The sequence below is a fragment of the Solea solea genome, chromosome 1 (assembly GCF_958295425.1).
Source record: "Solea solea chromosome 1, fSolSol10.1, whole genome shotgun sequence".
Taxonomy (NCBI): domain Eukaryota; kingdom Metazoa; phylum Chordata; class Actinopteri; order Pleuronectiformes; family Soleidae; genus Solea; species Solea solea.
In genome coordinates, this window is record NC_081134.1 from 35,675,497 (window position 1) to 35,692,003 (window position 16,507).

A 16,507-nucleotide genomic window follows, 5' to 3' on the forward strand; every position below is an offset into this window, starting at 1 on the left:
ATCTCATTTTAAAACTATTAAAACAGATCAAGTCCCCGCAGATGTCAGGCAACCAGGCCAATCCCCCACAGTACAAGGGAAAGGGTTAGCGAGTGGTCGCAGCTCGGGTTCGCCCTAGAGTTCATGACAAAATGGTGCCGTTTTTCTTACTGTTAAATAAAACCCAACTGATTATGAACAGGATTATGTGGATATTATAGAATCTGATGATAAATACATTTTATATTGTATATTGGTTGTGTAAAGTGTAAAGAAGATATTTATTATGGGTATATAGGTTATGATTACATTTAGAACACGTTTTTTTTATCGTATGGCAGCTGTACATGTTGGTCCCTTTAAAATTGATGTGTATGAATAAACGTGTATTTACAAATGCTGAGCTCACAGTGTTCCTGGATTTAGATCAGATGATTCCAGTGCAAGCAACAGTCAAAAGGGCAAGGTGATTACAGATACCTTAGGAAGCTCAGCTCAGTTGTTTTCTGCCACTGCTGATCACTATCACATCTCCGAGGAGGAGCAGCAGCAGGAACCTCTGTTTTCTCACTCTCCATCTGAGGAAGTATCCGTGTTGTTCTAAGGTTGTTTTGTTTCAAAGAAGTTGCAATCGAGCTGGCCCGTGTTGTGACAGGAGCGTCAAGGAATGCACTAAGAGGAGAGTGTTTACATCTGCAACCACAAAGAGAAAACAGTCAAACAATTACACAGCTCTCACTTGTCTCAAAAATGTAGAATTTCTCTCAATTATTTACATTTAGATTAGCAATAACAGTTACATAATTTGGTATATACATCACTAACACAAACAAATGACCACTAGATGGCATTGGAAAACAGTGAATCTCAAACTCACCTTTTGTTTCTTCCAAGTATAAAAACTGAGCAAAAACAACATTTTAAACAGTTTATTATTTAAATAAATATTTACATAACAGCTTTGTATAAATCAAATTACTTTTTCTTACACGACACATTTGTCTAAAAGCAACTGCTTAAAGAAGAAGAAAACAAGGGATGAATTACAGTGATGCAATTGTAAATTGGTGTGTTGAGAGGCAGACGTTCATCATAAACCAAACACGATCATCAGTGAGCAGATATTCCTGTTAATAATCCCAAAGGCCGAACCCCGAATCACATCATTCAAATACCATTTAAATCCCAATCCTTGTGAATTTTCCAATATAAAATTTATAATAGTATGCATAAAATCTACATGATACATTTGATATACATTTTAATTTGCTGTTACTAAGGAATAGGAGGATGATACGCTACTCTAACTCAATAACACACCAAATGCAGTTTAGAGGAAAATACGGCTAAAATAAAAATGAAAGACAAAAAAAATAATCATACATTATTCATTCAGGCACAAACAAAGCAATACAGCCTTGATGAAATCAAGAGACTTCACTCATAAAGTATAGGCTACAATGCCCTGCTAAATGGTGTACAGTATATGGCTCAGCTTGGAAAAACTAAACATTTCAGACAAGGTGATCTAAGAAAACAAGAGCACGCAGGTTAATGCCCAAGCTACAGTTCTAACCCACTTCAGATCAGATCGTTGAAATGAGTCCCGTCGATAAAAAAAAATCACCTGGATCAGGTGATTCCTTTGAAATGTTACAAGAAAAAAAACGTGAAAATTGAGACCGACGTGGAAAACGTAATGTATACAGTGCATTTGTGAACTTCCACGTTACAGATTGAGACAAAGGCAGTGTCACAATTAAATGTCAACGTTGAAAAATAATCTTCCATCATGTACAGTTCACTCGATGACAGAATGATGACAAACTCCAAAATAACCATTTATTTCATGTCAAATTGATCTCATCTCCCTGGGGTGGAAAAAAGAAAACAACTATGAAATGCTTTTTATTTTCTATTGCTGTTATTTCATGCATGGTAACTCAATAGTTTTAACAAAACAAATTGTTTGCTTACAAACGTATAAAGAAAATACTTATTTTTTCCTTCAAAATACTATGTAGGGAGGGATTAAAGGGTGACTTAATAACATTTTTCTTTTAAAACAACTTCGTTGTTTTCATCCTGAGATTGGAATCAATGAAGCTTCTCCAAGGAGTAATTTACAGTTTTTATTTCATTTTATTTTAATCGTTATACAAATAAAGACAGTGTCTTTTAGTGAGTGTGTGTGAGTGAGCTCCTCTGTTAAATCCACCGTTACCTCTCTTGAAGGCTGTCATACTGCATCAGTTTTGGGTTGTGACGAGTGTCTTCCACTAACAAAGTTATACACCAAAAACTGAGAAGTGCAAAAGTAATGCGTGGCAAAGAGTTTTCCGTCAGGAGTCGGGTCGGAGAAAGCGATTTCGTCTTTGCTCAGGTATGAACCATATATGAAGTTGTTCCTGTGAGGAGCAAAAAGACAAAAAAAAAGGCCATGTGAAAGTGAAAATCATTTAAGGAAAAACATACAAACCCAATGTCAAAATAGTTCACACTATGCTGATTAAGCTTATCGGCTCAACACGAATCTTGAAGTATAGAGGCGTTCACTGACAGTGATTTGTTTTATGTTGAGGCTGCAAACAGGATGGAGTATCACTAAAAACACAAAGCTGTGCCCGTGAAAAGTTTCAATAGTGGCTTCTAGAGGTCAAGAAAACTCAGTAGCAGTTTGACGGGATAAACACTTCTGTCCCAGTGATGGTGCTGTATACACACAAATGCCCCCTTAGCCACGTCTCATAATACTGATTGACAAACCTCATTTTTAGATGAAGGGCATTTCTGTTCACAAAGAACAAACAGAGGCAGAATAAAAATAACAACAACAATAAAAAAAAGAATCACCAAATGTTACACACTGCAGCTTTAAGTATGATTCACTTTCATTGATTTGAGATCAAACGCACCTGAGGCACTCCAGCATACGTGACGCGACTCCCTGCCGTCTCATCATGTTGACCACCCAGATGCGGCTGATACCACAGATGGCTGGCTCTGGTGTGATGGAGCAACACCAAGCTCGCTGACGTTCAAACATTACCTTCTCTCCCTCTGAACCTTCTGGTACAGGCTCTTCAATCACCCGGAACCCCTGAAAAACACAACGATCAGTATTAATACTGAACTCATATCCAAGTCTATCTATATTAGATTGACATTTTCCCACCTCTTGTATGTGCTCTGCTATGAGGCATCCAGCCACTTTCTTGTCATTCGAGATAAACAGGAAGGTTTTGGTCTTAGAAGGACACTTGGTCTCCACCTGCTGGAAGCCGAGGTCATTGTCCACCATCTCCCTGATCTCTTCAACCTAAGGAACAATCCAGTGTTGCATAATAATGCAATAATATGCGAATGACGACAACTCTTCATTCACACTTCTTGTAAAAAAACGCAGTTAATACTGAATTCTGACACCAGATATAGCACCCAATTTATCCCTATACCTCCACTTAAGGTAAGACAGTAGTTTACACAGGTTATTTCACACACAAATTAGTTTGTGCTTATACAACTTTACAATTTATTCACAGGGAGACAACTGTTACATTCCTCCTCCCAGTCTGTACAAAACTACAGATATAAAAGACCTTTTTCCTACTGAGATACAAAAAGCCACCCACAACAGGATGTTTGTGTAAACATACCTTCTTCAGAGCATATTTAGGATCATCTGGCAGGACGAGAATGATCTTTCCATCAGGAAACTCTGACAGAATCCTCTCCTTTTTCCATCCCTGAAAAATCAGTCAAGAAAGACCATTAAACATCTGCTAAGGTATTCATTCTTTTTTTAAAGTGGTAAAAACACATTACATACATACATACGTTCATTGGGTGTTTTATTTATTGTATATAATAATATAATAATCACCTTTTCCTGTTCTATATTAATGGCATGATGCTATAAAATAATTTTCATCAAAATGTAGGTTGTGAACTTTTACAAGTAATAAAAATAAGGATAATCTTCTGAATACTGTGCTTAGGACATTTTCATTCAGAATCAAACTGCAGTCGGGTCTTCTTATCCAAAAACCTGTGCTCACTAGGTAACGATGTGGAGATACACTTTATTTCCAGGCATGAACTTAAATTCTTAGTGTTGCCTCTCATATCACTAAATATAGCAGAGCCAAACAGCTTGAATACACCACACTAAACATTGTGTGAATGCTCTTTTGGTGTAAATAAAGAAATAATAATAATTACACATATTTATTCCACTGATGATTTGTCCTAATGAGTCAGACGAGTGAAATGAGGAAACTTGCTCTCACCACATATTTGACAGCGCTGATGAACTGATTGTGGAAGAGTATATGTTGAGATTCGTCCTCCGGGTTGGCAGCAGAGTAGAGCATCCCACACACATTGCAGGCCACTGCTCCAAAGTGCTTCTGTCCTGCATCCTACAAGATGAGCAAACCATAAATCACTCTCTGCATCAATGTATAGGATATTAACATAGCTTACATAACCTTAGCCTGCATTTCTCTACATTAATGTGAAGTTAAGACTTCTATTTGATATAAGTTTACTTTCAATAAAAGATTTGTAAGTTAATTTAATAGATATATATCACAGTCTGAAGGTTTTAGGCTGCACTCAAACCAAAATGTTGCACTTACAATAATTGTTTGGCTGCCATCTTTGTCCGCCTCCTTCAGTTTCTTGACTTCTCTTTGCAGACAAGAATCAGAGAGAGGAGTTTCACCGTCTTGTGGCTTCGCTGCTCTGCTTTGACACAAAGACACATTAGACTACGTCAGGTTTACATGAAAAAGAAAAACACGTCAAGCAATCTAAGAGTAACTCACGCTTGACAAGGCTTTTCCAATGTCTTCTCCGCCGTCTTGAAGGTTTCTGTCTTATTCTCTGGTGACGGATTGACCACTGCAAATGAAAGAGAAGGTACCATTTTAAAAAAAAACACAACACTTTAGTATCATAGAGATTATATCACATGAACAAATCAATAATGTACACACATTCCAGATTAACGTTGTATGAAATAGACAAAGCTACAAATATGAAATATTGCTCAGCAGAGAAATAGGAATGCTGAACCAGTCCACACACCTGTAGACGTTTGTTCACACTGCTGTTTCCCGCTTTCTTCAGTAAGAGAAGAGGTGGGAGCTGATGAAAGAGGATTGGCTGGAACCTGTGTATAAAAAAAGACGTCTTCAATATGTTCACATATGCTCACTGTGACACACACAACAGTGGAATTTATCATTGGGTTACCTTGCTTTTGCCATCCTCTGATGATTGTGGAATTTTCTGAGAAGTTGAAACAGTGTCAGTCTTGGAAACATCGGGTTTGGTCTCTGATGTGGTTGAAGCAGTCGGTTTAGACACTGTTGGAATCGACTGCTTCAACTGAGCTGGACTCCCACTGACAGTCGACTTCAACTGAGCAGCCGACATGGCGTTCGACTGTGGTTTTGTCAAGCCGAGAGACTTTATTTGAGCTTTCGCGGGATGAAGAGGTTTAGATGAACCTGCTGTAGATGCAGATGTGGCCTTTGACTGGGCGGCCATTGCAACAACAGGTTTAGATTGAGGAGTGTTCGAAACTGCTGGCTTAAACTGAGATTTAACAGTAACATTGGATTTAGACTGACCTGAGATCTGTCCAGCAGGGGGGCCCATCTGTGTTTTGACTTTTGCCTGATTGGCAGATTGTGATGAAACTGTGGGCCTTGCCTGAATTGCAGGTTTAGACTGAACTGTGGGGTTTGACTGAAGGTTTGGCCGTGTTGGTTGTGTGGGTCTAGACAGGGGGATGGGCTTTTTTGGTGGTAATGGGTCATCATCCAATTCAAAGTCATCGAAGGAATACTTGGGCCGGGGCCTGTAAGGCTTGTACTCGACAGGCTTGGGTTTTTGAGCATTAAGACCGTTGGGCATGGGTGGAGGAATAGCTGGGAGAGTCCTCTTCGCAGCTGACCTGCTCACTTTTGGGGCTGGTCCAGGAGTAGAGGCGGTTTCAGGAGTCTTTCTCTGCCTTGTACTTCTTCGTGTTTCAGCAGTAGGAGGTTCAGTTTTAGATGCTTCAGTTTTGGTAGGTTCAGTTTTAGTGGGTGTAGATTTGGAGGTTTCTGCCTTAACAGGTGCAGATTCAGAGCTTTCTGCCTTAGTGAGGTCTATTTTGTCCGGTTCAGCCTTAGGAGACTCATCCTTGGGAACTTCAGCTTTGGGTGTTGCAGGTTTGCCAGTTGTGACAGGACATAAAGGAGATGGTTTTGGTGGACTGACAGCAGGTGGAGGCGTTGTGGTCACAGGAGATGATGAAAACTGAGAGGAGACAAATGACGGTGGTTGCCAATCCATGTCTGAAAACATCTGGTTTGCTTGGTCAGACTTAAGTTTCTTGACACGTGCCCAGGACATTTTTTCTCGCTGCAGTTCAACCTGTCTCAGCCGTTGGTATCTTGTTAGCTTCTTTTTCTCATGGACTTTTAATGGTACTGTAACCTGCGAGATGAAGAAGCGTCTCCTCGGAGGCTCTGCGGCAGACTTGGCCTCAGTTGAATTCGCTGTTGAGGGCTGGGCTTCAGATACCTCAGCAGCAGGAGCCACTGAAGCAGAACATTCTTGTGGTCCAGCTGGAGGCGCAACATTAACAGTAACTGAATCCTGTGTGGTAACTGGTGGACTTTCCTTCTTGCTGGCTTCTGCCATGGCAGCAACTGCTGCTGCCTCTGCAGCCACTTTTGCCGCTGCTGCTGCTGCTGCTGCCACCGCCGCTGCTGCTGATGCTGCTGCTGCTTGCTTTTCTTCCTCAATCCTCTTCAAAAGCATGCTGTCTGTGGCAATGTCCTCTGCGATTTCATGACACAGAGCTAAGAGGTTCAGCTGCTGTCTGCTTGCTGCTCTCTTTGCTGCCGCTGCCTTTTGCTCAGCCAAAGCTGCCATACGAGCTTTGGTTCTGGCTTGAGTATTCATTTCCTGCTTCTTGGGTTTTTCTGGCTCTTGTGGCTTGTTCAACTCTTTAGTCTTCTTGTCAACAGTGCTGTTTTGCTTCTCGTTGGTCCCACTGTCTTTGTTAATTTTCTCATTAACCTTTTCATCGGGCTGTTTTGAAAGAACTGCCTCAGGTGTTTCCTGAGATTTTTCAATTATTGTAATGTCACTATCTTCCTCATTCTCTTCCTCTGCCACTACAATTTCACGTCCAATCTCAAACTCCTCCAGAATCTGCACTTCTGCATTTTCTATCACTACATCATTACAGTCTTCATTTGTGTGTAGAACTTCAGAGTTCACAATGTCCGTCTCTGTGTTATTAATGGCCATCACTTCATTTGGTGGTTGTTGGCAATGATCAGAGCTTTGGTCTTCAAAAACTTCCTTAGTTGATATTTCTGTTGTGGCTTCCTTATCATCACCTGAACTAGCCAATGTAGCATCGTTGACGTCATGTACTCCAGCCTCAGGGAAGACAGTTTGTTGGGAACCATTTAAAAGATGTCCAACTTCATCTGGTAATACACTGCCTGGATTTACTTCCTGTGAAAGTGAAGCAGTCAAACCTGACTGGGCCACTGCTTGAGTGACAATATCAAAGTGAATATTACTCTCTGGGACTGGTTCTAAGATCACAAACTCCTCAGATGTACTATCTGGTACCTCAGCTTCAGTGGTTGCTGAAGATGTCACCATGACATCTTCAGCCTCCTGGAGTGTAGCGTCCTCCTGTGGGTGTTGAGAAAACTCTGAGGCACTGGTGCACTCTGAAAAGCCACTTTTTTCTGTTGCAATGTCTGACTGGCCATGAGGAATGCTAATATCATCACTAGAGCTTATCACTGCAACTTGTTTCACATCCACACTCATGTTGCTGTACTCCAACTGTGCAGGGGGAGAAGTTTCTGACACGCTGAAGCTTGGTATCTCCATTTCAACTGCTGCTGCTGCTGCTTGGCCGTCAGACACAGACACTTGCTGCTGAACGTTTTCTTCATTTCCCACTTGTGTGTCATATTTTTCTTTGTTTTCTTCATATGCTGACGCATCTTCAGTTATCTTTTGGGTCTCTGTGTCTTGTATATCCAGTATAGACATCCCCCCATGCTTCTCTGACACCATAGGAATTTCCCTGCCATCATTACTTTCTGGACTACTGATGGGTTCATACACTATCTGGTTTTCATGAAGATGAACCTCAGACTGATCATTTATCTTGATCTGTTCGTCTGATGCCTGAATTACAATATCAATGTCATCCGACTGGCCACAGACAAAAACAATTACTTCATTGCCTCCAGTTCCTTCACCTTGTCTTTCAACACCACTAACTGTTTTGTCAGCTTTGTCGTTGTGAATGATTGCATCTTCTTCTTTGGCCTCATTAATCATTTGTCTCCCCATCTCCTCTTCTAAAACAGAATCCTTGGTTTCCATTGACCTACTTATTACATCCATATCCTCTTGGATGTCTTCGGCAGTAGACTCAGGCATATTCACATTTTCTGTATTTTCCAAATTAACCATAGGAAGAGTTTCCTGAAGTGCATTTGCCAAGTCTGCAGAGTGTTTAGTGACTTCCTCCATCCTACACTTTTGCTGCTCTGCTGTAGATGCTGACATAGAAATATTTTCAGGCCCTGCAGTTATTCCTAAATGTGTCTGAATTTCTGGGGCATAAAGTGAAGAAGAATTGGCCTCGTCTTCATTTACCTTATAGCTACAGCTTGCAGCTTGTGGATCCTGTTGAACAGCATCTGTATTGAGTTCAGTGACCTCCTGAATTTCCTGGTTTTGGTTTTCCATGGTAGGTGCTGGATCAGAAATCTCAGCAGCTGTTGCAGTTGTTTCTACATCCATTTCCATTTGACTCTCAGTAGAACTAATGCAATCAGTGATAATCTTTTTCATGTCATCTTTACACTCAGTGATTGCACCTTTTTGAAGTTCAGTGTCTGTGGTGACCTCCTGACATGTCTGGTCTTGTATTTGTATTGCAGTGGTTGGTTTACAAGTCTCTATTGTCTGCTTTTCCATTTCAACCGGGTTCTCCATAGTACTGATACCTCCTGTGATGACCTTGTTATCACTTTCATTAAACTCATTTAAAAAGGTCTTTTTACCCACTTTAACCTTTTCCAATGTGTCTCTCGCAGGTCCAGTGACCTCCTGGCTTGTCTGGCCTTGTGTTTCCACTTCAGGTGCTATGATACAAATCTCTGATGTTGATGTGACCTGCATTTTCATTTGTTCTTGATTCTCTGGTACAGTCACATATTCTTTAGACATGTCAGTGATATGTTCACTGCCATCCTGGCACTCCTGTCTCCTGTCCGTCACCATCATCTCCATGTCCACTTCATTTAGGCCTCTCAGACTTTCTTGTCCAAGTGAAGAAATCTCAGAAGTTGATGTCTGTATTTCCTGACTCTCTGGTAGGGTCACACGTTCTCTAGATATGTCAGTGGTATGTTCACCATCATCACGGCTCCCCTCACTTCGTTTATCTACAGCAGATGGTGTGTTAGAAATCCCTTCCGTTAGTGTCGTCTCCATGTCAACTTCATTTTGTTGTTTCAAACGTTCTCTTCCCACTGATGAGGGCAAAATAGAAATCTCTGAATTTGATGTAGTTGTGAATTCCAGTGTGATTTGATTCTCTGGTACGGTCACGTATTCTCTGGATATGTCAGCGGTAGGTTCACTATCATTATGGGTCTCTTGGCTTTGCATTTTTACTGCAGGTGATGCATTAGAAATCTCTGCTATTTTTGTAGTCTCCAGGCCCACTTCATTTAGGCTTTTCAGACTTTCTTGTCCCACTGAAGAGGCCAGGAGAGAACCCTCAGAAGTTGATGTAGTCTGGAATTCCAGTCTGATTTGACTGTCTGGTTCAGCCACAGCTTCAATGTTCATCTCATCTTCATTTTTAACAATTTCAGAAATTTCAGTCATTGCTTTCTTGTAAACTTCTGTAGATATGACTGTGCCATGTTCACTGATGTCCAAGCTTTTCATTCCCTCTGTGGATGATATGCTAGGCATGTCCCCTGATGTAGCATTGCTTGTTTTCTGTATTTCAACTGAAGAAGCTGGGTCAGAAATCTCTGCTGTTGGTGACGTCTGCATTTCCATCTCAATTTGACTCTTTGTCTCTGATGCAGCCACAGGCATCAGGTTCACCAGATTTTCATTTTCCACAGTTGTTGAATTTACAACATTTTGCTCCTCATGATGTTCATCTAACATGTCTGTCGTAGGTTCACTGACCTGTTGAGTTAGAGGATTTTGTAGCTGCACTGTAGATGGTGGAATAGAATGCTCCTCTGATGTGGTTGAAGTCTGCAGATCAACTTCCGTTTGATTCTCTGGAGAAATAACGCATTCAGCATCAACACCGTCTACATTTTCAGTGCTCTGATAGTTTACAACTGGATGAGAATGTGCTTCATCAGACACATCTGTGGTAGCTTCGCTCACTTCTAGGCTCTCCTGCATTTTCACCTCAAGTGCAGCTGCTGGATAAGAGATTTCTGACAATAATGTAGATGACATTTCCATTTTGGTTTCACTCTCAGGTGTACTTGCACATCTTTTGTGCTTATTGTCTAGATCCTCCATTTCTCCAGAATTTCTGGTAACAATATCTTGATGAACCTCAGTTGAAATATCTGGAGCAAAGTCACCTCGCTTTGGCTCTGACTGATTTTGCATTTCTACTTTAAGGTTTGGATAAGAAATCTGTGATGTCGATGTCTCCATTTCCTTGTCAATTTGACTCTTTGATGCAGCCACAAGCATCAAGTTCACCAGATTTTCATTTTCCACAGTCGCTGAATTTACAACCTTTTGCTCCTCCTGAAGTTCATCAGACATGTCTGTGGTAGGTTCACTAACCTCTTGAGTTAGCAAATGCTGTACCTGCAGTGTAGATGGTAGGTTAGGAAGCTCCTCTGCTGTGGTTGCAGTCTGCAGGTGAACTTCAGTGTGATTCTCTGGAGCAGTGACAGACTCACCATCAACACTGTCTACATTTTCAGTGCTCTGATAGTTTACAACTGAATGAGCATGTGCGTCATCAGATACATCTGAGGTAGCTTCACTCACATCTGGGCTCTCCTGCATTCTCACTTTCAGTGTAGCTGCTGGATTCGAAACTTCTGACAATGATGTAGAAAGCATTTCCATTTTGCTTTCACTCTCAGGTGTACTTGAACATCTGTTATGCTCGTTGTCTTGAGTCTCCATTTCTCCAGGATTTTCATTCACAATATCTTGATGAATCTCTGTAGCAAAGTCTTCTCTCTTTTGCTCGGACTGATTTTGTGTTTCTACTTTTAGGGTTGGATATGGAATCTGTGATATCAATGTCTCCATTTCGATATCAACATGACTCTCTGATGCTGCCACAGGTTCAAAGTTCACCAGATTTTCATTTTCCACAATTGTCAAATTTGTAACTTTTTGGTCCTTGGGATGTTCATCTGTCACGTCTGTGGGAGTTTCACTGACCTCTAGAGTCAGTGGATTTTGTAGTTGAACTGTAGATGGTAGGTTAGAAAGCTCCTCTGATGTGGTTGCAGTCTGCAGGTGAACTTCAGTTTGATTCTCTAGAGCATTAACACATTCACCATCAACACTATCTACATTTTGAGTATGTGCGTCATCAGATACATCTGAGGTAGCTTCACTCACATCTGGGCTCTCCAGCATTTTCACTTTCAGTGTAGCTGCTGGATTAGAGACCTCTGACAATGATGTAGAAAGCATTTCCATTTTGCTTTTACTCTCAGGTGTACTTGAACATCCGTTATGCTCGTTGTCATGAGTCTCCATTTCTCCAGAATTCTTTGTCACAACATCTAGTTGAACGTTTGTTGAAGTCTCTGTAGCACATACATCTCTCTTTTGGTCTGTCTGATTCTGTATTTCTACTTTAAGGCTTGGATGAGAAAGCTGTGATATTGATGTCTCCATTTCCATGTGCACTAGATTTTCAACTTTTTGCTCCTCATGAACTTCATCTGACACGTCTGTGGTAGGTTCAGTGACTTCTTGAGTTTGTAGTTGAACTGTAGATGGCAATTTAGAAAGGTCATCTGATGTGGTAGCAGTCTGCAGTTGAACTTCCGATTGATTCTCTGGATCAGTAACACATTCAGCATCAACAGTGTCTACACTTTCAGTGCTCTGATTGTTTACAACTGAATGAGCATGTGTTTTATCAGACTCTTCTGTGGTAGGTTCACTTAGTTCTGGGCTCTGCACTTTGACTTCCAGAGTAGATGCTGGATTAGAAATGTCAGCTGTTGTCATAGACAGCATCTCCATTTTGGTTTCACTCTCAGCTGCACATGCAGATTCACTGCTCTTGTCATTTAGATTTTTCATTTCTTCAGAACTTTGAGTTGCCATATCTTGATGATCCTCTGGAGAAATGTCTTTCGTGATTTTGTCTCGGTTTTGCGCTGACTGATTTTGTACGTCCTCTTTTGAGGTGGGACGAGAAATATTTGATGTTGAGGTTGTCTGCATTTCCATAACCACACGCTCTTTAGAAAATTCTGCAGATATTTGTGGAACGGATTCACAAACCTCTTGGCTTTTCAGACTATGAGCTTCTACTGTAGAAGCTGGATTCGAAATCTCTCGCTCTGATGTCAGTGAAGAATATATTTCTACTCTGTTTTCACTATGAGGTGCAGCGGCACACTCCAAGATAATTTTGTTTTCTTTTTCCATACATGTAGACTGTTCAATTGTCAGACTTTCTTGAACTTCAGTGAGTGATTCTGTAGTGTGTTCATTACCTTTGTGGTTCTCCACGTTTTGTGAAGTCACTCCAGGTGCTGAGTCAGACATCCCCTCTGATGTTATTTTCATCTCCATGTCTGTTTGTGTTTGTCCCACTGTGACTGCAACGCCATCACTGGCCTCTTCTTTTTGTTTCTGCTGAGGAACCTCCTCACGATCAGTTGCCACTGTCTCAATATAGCTGTCGTTTATTTTGTCTGTTGCATCATGACTCATCTGTCCCTCAGTAAAGGAACCAGGACTGGGGAAAGATTGAGTCGACTGTAATTCAGTTTCTTCTCTTTCATTTTCTTCAAGTTTGTCTTCGGGCTTTCTAGCTTCTTTGTTTGAGTTGGTCATTTCATCTGGCACATGGTCAAGCAAGTGTGCAGATATTGATTGCTCCTTGAGAGTGACTTGAATTTTGACACTGAGATCTGTTTGACTCTCCAGACTCTCATTTGGTTTTTTTGATACCGTTTCCTCTTCCATACCTACATCTTTGACCTCTGTTGAGATACTGGCTGCTTTATGTTCTACCCTCATTTCATGTTCACCTTCCTTCTTTGTTTCAATTTCACAGTTCACATCTGTTTGATTCTCCTGTCTGCACGCTGAGCCTGTATCTTCACCAATAGAGGTTAGATTAATATCTCCAGTGACAGAAAATTGTGTTTCTGCTGACAGTGCAAGTGGTTCATCATCTACGTCCTTTTCACTTTTGATGGACTCTGCAACATCATTTCTGTCATTTTCCTCAGCCCCAGATGTGATGCATGGTGAATTTGCAGTGACACAGTCTAATATTTCTGTAGGTGATGATAAAGATTCATTATCTGTGAACTTTTGGATTTCCACGTTTTTAAAATCCTTGTGTTTATTTTCTTCAACCACACACTTAATAATATCCTCAGAAGGACCTGATACAGAACAGGTAGTTCCCTTTGAATTGGGTTTTGCTACTATATCAGAGTTTCCTTGTCTCTCATGTTCGGTAGCAGATTCCAATTTCCGATGATTCTCACCCTCATCTTGAATACTTGACGAATCTGACAATCTGCCATAATCATGGTCCCGCTGTATAAGGTCTGTGGGTGCAGATGTCAACTCTTGGCCTGTATCCTGTTGGTAAGACGATACCTCCTCAGCCTTTCGCTTTGCTCTAACTTTGTTTGAATACTGTCTAACGCAACGGGCCTTGTTTGCATCACCCCTCTCTCTAAAGACGTCAGTCTTGCCATCATCACTACTAATCTCCTCGTCGGACTCTGTAGAGGCTGTACGTTTAAGGGATGCTTTGGAGTTTGCATTCTGTGAGGGAGGTTCTTCGCAGGAGGCACTTGTGGCATTGAGGAGCTTGGCTTTTTTGACAGGCGGGTCAGAAACAGTTCTGTTGGAATCCATTGTTGGAGAACTCTGATTTGGTGATTTATTTCCCTCTTCCTCTGATGTAGAAAGTTTTTTCTTGGTCCGGGGGGCTGCTGACTTTTCTTGTGCATTTCCCATTTTAAGGGAACTGTTTATGTTGGCTGGTGCAGTTTTGGATGGCAGAGCCTCCCCATCCTCATCCAACTTCCTTATCTTGGGCTGCGACTCATGTGGAGATGGTGCTCTTTTTGGGGCTGGCATTCTGTCAGAAAATGTAACATAAAAATAAATTACAACACACATAATGACATCAGAAAAACAAAGCTAATCTCCATCCCCAAATTTAACAAGGATTCACAGTTGATAACAACCCCCAACACAACATGCCTCACAGAAATGCCACAACTGCTCCCATGTTGAAAAGTAGACCTTCGGTACATTATCATGGTGTATGATTATTGTCCATACACATTTACATAATCCAATGCAATATTTCTATAGCCTGGTGAAGAAAAACAGCTAAAAGTAGCAATTTTAGTTGCTGCATGTGGCCTGTGGGCTGCGAGCTTGAGACCACTGCCTTAAAGTGTGATTTAACCGCACCACCATAACAACAGTCTTTAAATGCCACAGCTGCTCTCATGTTAAAAAATAAGAAGGTGAATCGGTATTGGTCAGTACCGGTCCAATTCCATTCAAATTTCTGGTTCTTTTCTTCTACCAAAAAGAGTAATAAACTGTGATGGATTCATGCAACAGAGACTAAACGCCTCTTAGAAATGCCAAATCTGCTCACATGTTCAAAAAGTAAACTTGCTTTATATTATTATTATGACATATAATTATTTCCTGTAATGCATTTAAAATCTGATATAGTTAGTATTTGTCTGATTTAAAACATAATTAAGACAGAAAAAACAGACTTGATATCGGTGTTATTCTTCCATCAAAACTGATTAAGACTCAAATTTCAACTTGCTTTACATTATTCCGACATATTACTATTACCTAACTGTATTTATGACTTGATTTTGGAATAGTTATTCCATCAAAACTGATGAGGGTTAAAATCTCTCTTTCTTTCCTTCTACCAAAAGGAGTAATAAAATGTGATGGAACGGTGCAACAGAGACAGAATTCCTCATTTTAATGCCAAATATGTTCCCATGTTCAAAAAGTAAACTTGCTTTACATTATTACGACATGTAATCGCGGTCCAAGTGCATTTACTGTCACCTGGTCTTCCTGCGAGCTCCAAGGCAGGCTAATATAAACACTGATAAATCGTAGTTTTACAAGGAGGCTAACGAGTCACAGAACGTAACATCCACATCCACTCACTTCTCCACGATGTGTAAAAAGCATCGCCTTGCTGGTTTGGCTGCAGACACAGATTGTTATCTGCAGGAGCTCCACATACACTGAGAAATGCTCAGTTATAACTAGCTAAGAGTGGCTAGTTTGCTAGCTAAGAGTCCACAGTGAGGGGAAGCTAACGTTAGCGGCAGCAGCCAACTCGCAACAAATGAGCGAAACGGGACTCGCTGTTCAAGTCCCCCGAAAGAGCAGCCACAGAAAGCGAGCTCACAGTTTACACAGCACCGCTTACCACACTAACATTAGCGACGAACCAAAGACACGACAAGTGTCAACAAAACTCACTTTTGATGTTTTCTTTTGCAACAACAGCTGTTCTTTTCTTTTTTTTTCCTCTTCCAGTGAATAAAAATTAACTGTACTTCCGGAGAGAAAGAACGGATGTGACGTAGAAGCCCCTCCGGCTACACTCAAAATCAACGTTGTAGTTTTGATTTTGGAACTATTTACTTATTTTTATGCCATTAATTATCAAAAACACACAGTACATAAACAGAGAGAGGTGATACAATTGTACCAACTGTTTATGAGTCAAAACATTCATTTAATGGAGTTTCTTTCAAGATTATTTTGTTAATGTTCTGTATTTTCTTATTTGTTAGAGACTCAAAATAAATACAGTTGCATGAAATTTATTAAAGTAGGAGGATAAGGAAGATAATTGTTATTGTTTTGTCATATTGCACAAAAAAATCATAATAAATTTAAATTCTAACTGTAGAAAATGGAAGGAAAGCTTGGATGAATTATTTGTCTAACCCATTTACATCCCAGCATCCATCTATATTTATATAATTTATGCAAACCTTGTCATTTAAGACATAGTATACAGTTTAATGCTACCATTTAATGACATATTTAAATGTTTATCCCTTACTTAGTAGATATAAGATTTAGTATCTGTATCATATGTCACATACTTCTTACTGAACACTTCAGTACATTTTCCAGTACAGACTTGGAAAATAATTTCTTCTCATATCCCAGTGTGTCAGGACTAACTTAA

At 40.4% G+C, this 16,507-nt stretch overlaps 1 protein-coding gene across 2 annotated transcripts; it reads right to left on the reverse strand.

Moving 5' to 3' along the window:
• Nucleotides 1–893: 893 nt before the first annotated feature.
• Nucleotides 894–15,865, reverse strand: LOC131455760 (microtubule-associated protein futsch-like). Of its 2 annotated transcripts, none has more exons than XM_058623545.1 (10): nt 15,787–15,865; nt 5,239–14,386; nt 5,071–5,155; nt 4,809–4,884; nt 4,620–4,725; nt 4,269–4,400; nt 3,636–3,725; nt 3,155–3,298; nt 2,895–3,079; nt 894–2,387 (listed from the first exon to the last, which is right to left on the reverse strand). In XM_058623545.1, the coding sequence occupies exons 2-10, from the start codon at nt 14,383–14,385 to the stop codon at nt 2,219–2,221; spliced, it is 10,134 nt and encodes a 3,377-aa protein (XP_058479528.1). In that variant the 5' UTR covers nt 14,386; nt 15,787–15,865; the 3' UTR covers nt 894–2,218. The 2 variants fall into 2 exon arrangements, with proteins under 2 accessions (XP_058479528.1, XP_058479519.1); XM_058623536.1 differs by having other exon boundaries at nt 4,809–4,890.
• Nucleotides 15,866–16,507: the final 642 nt, after the last annotated feature.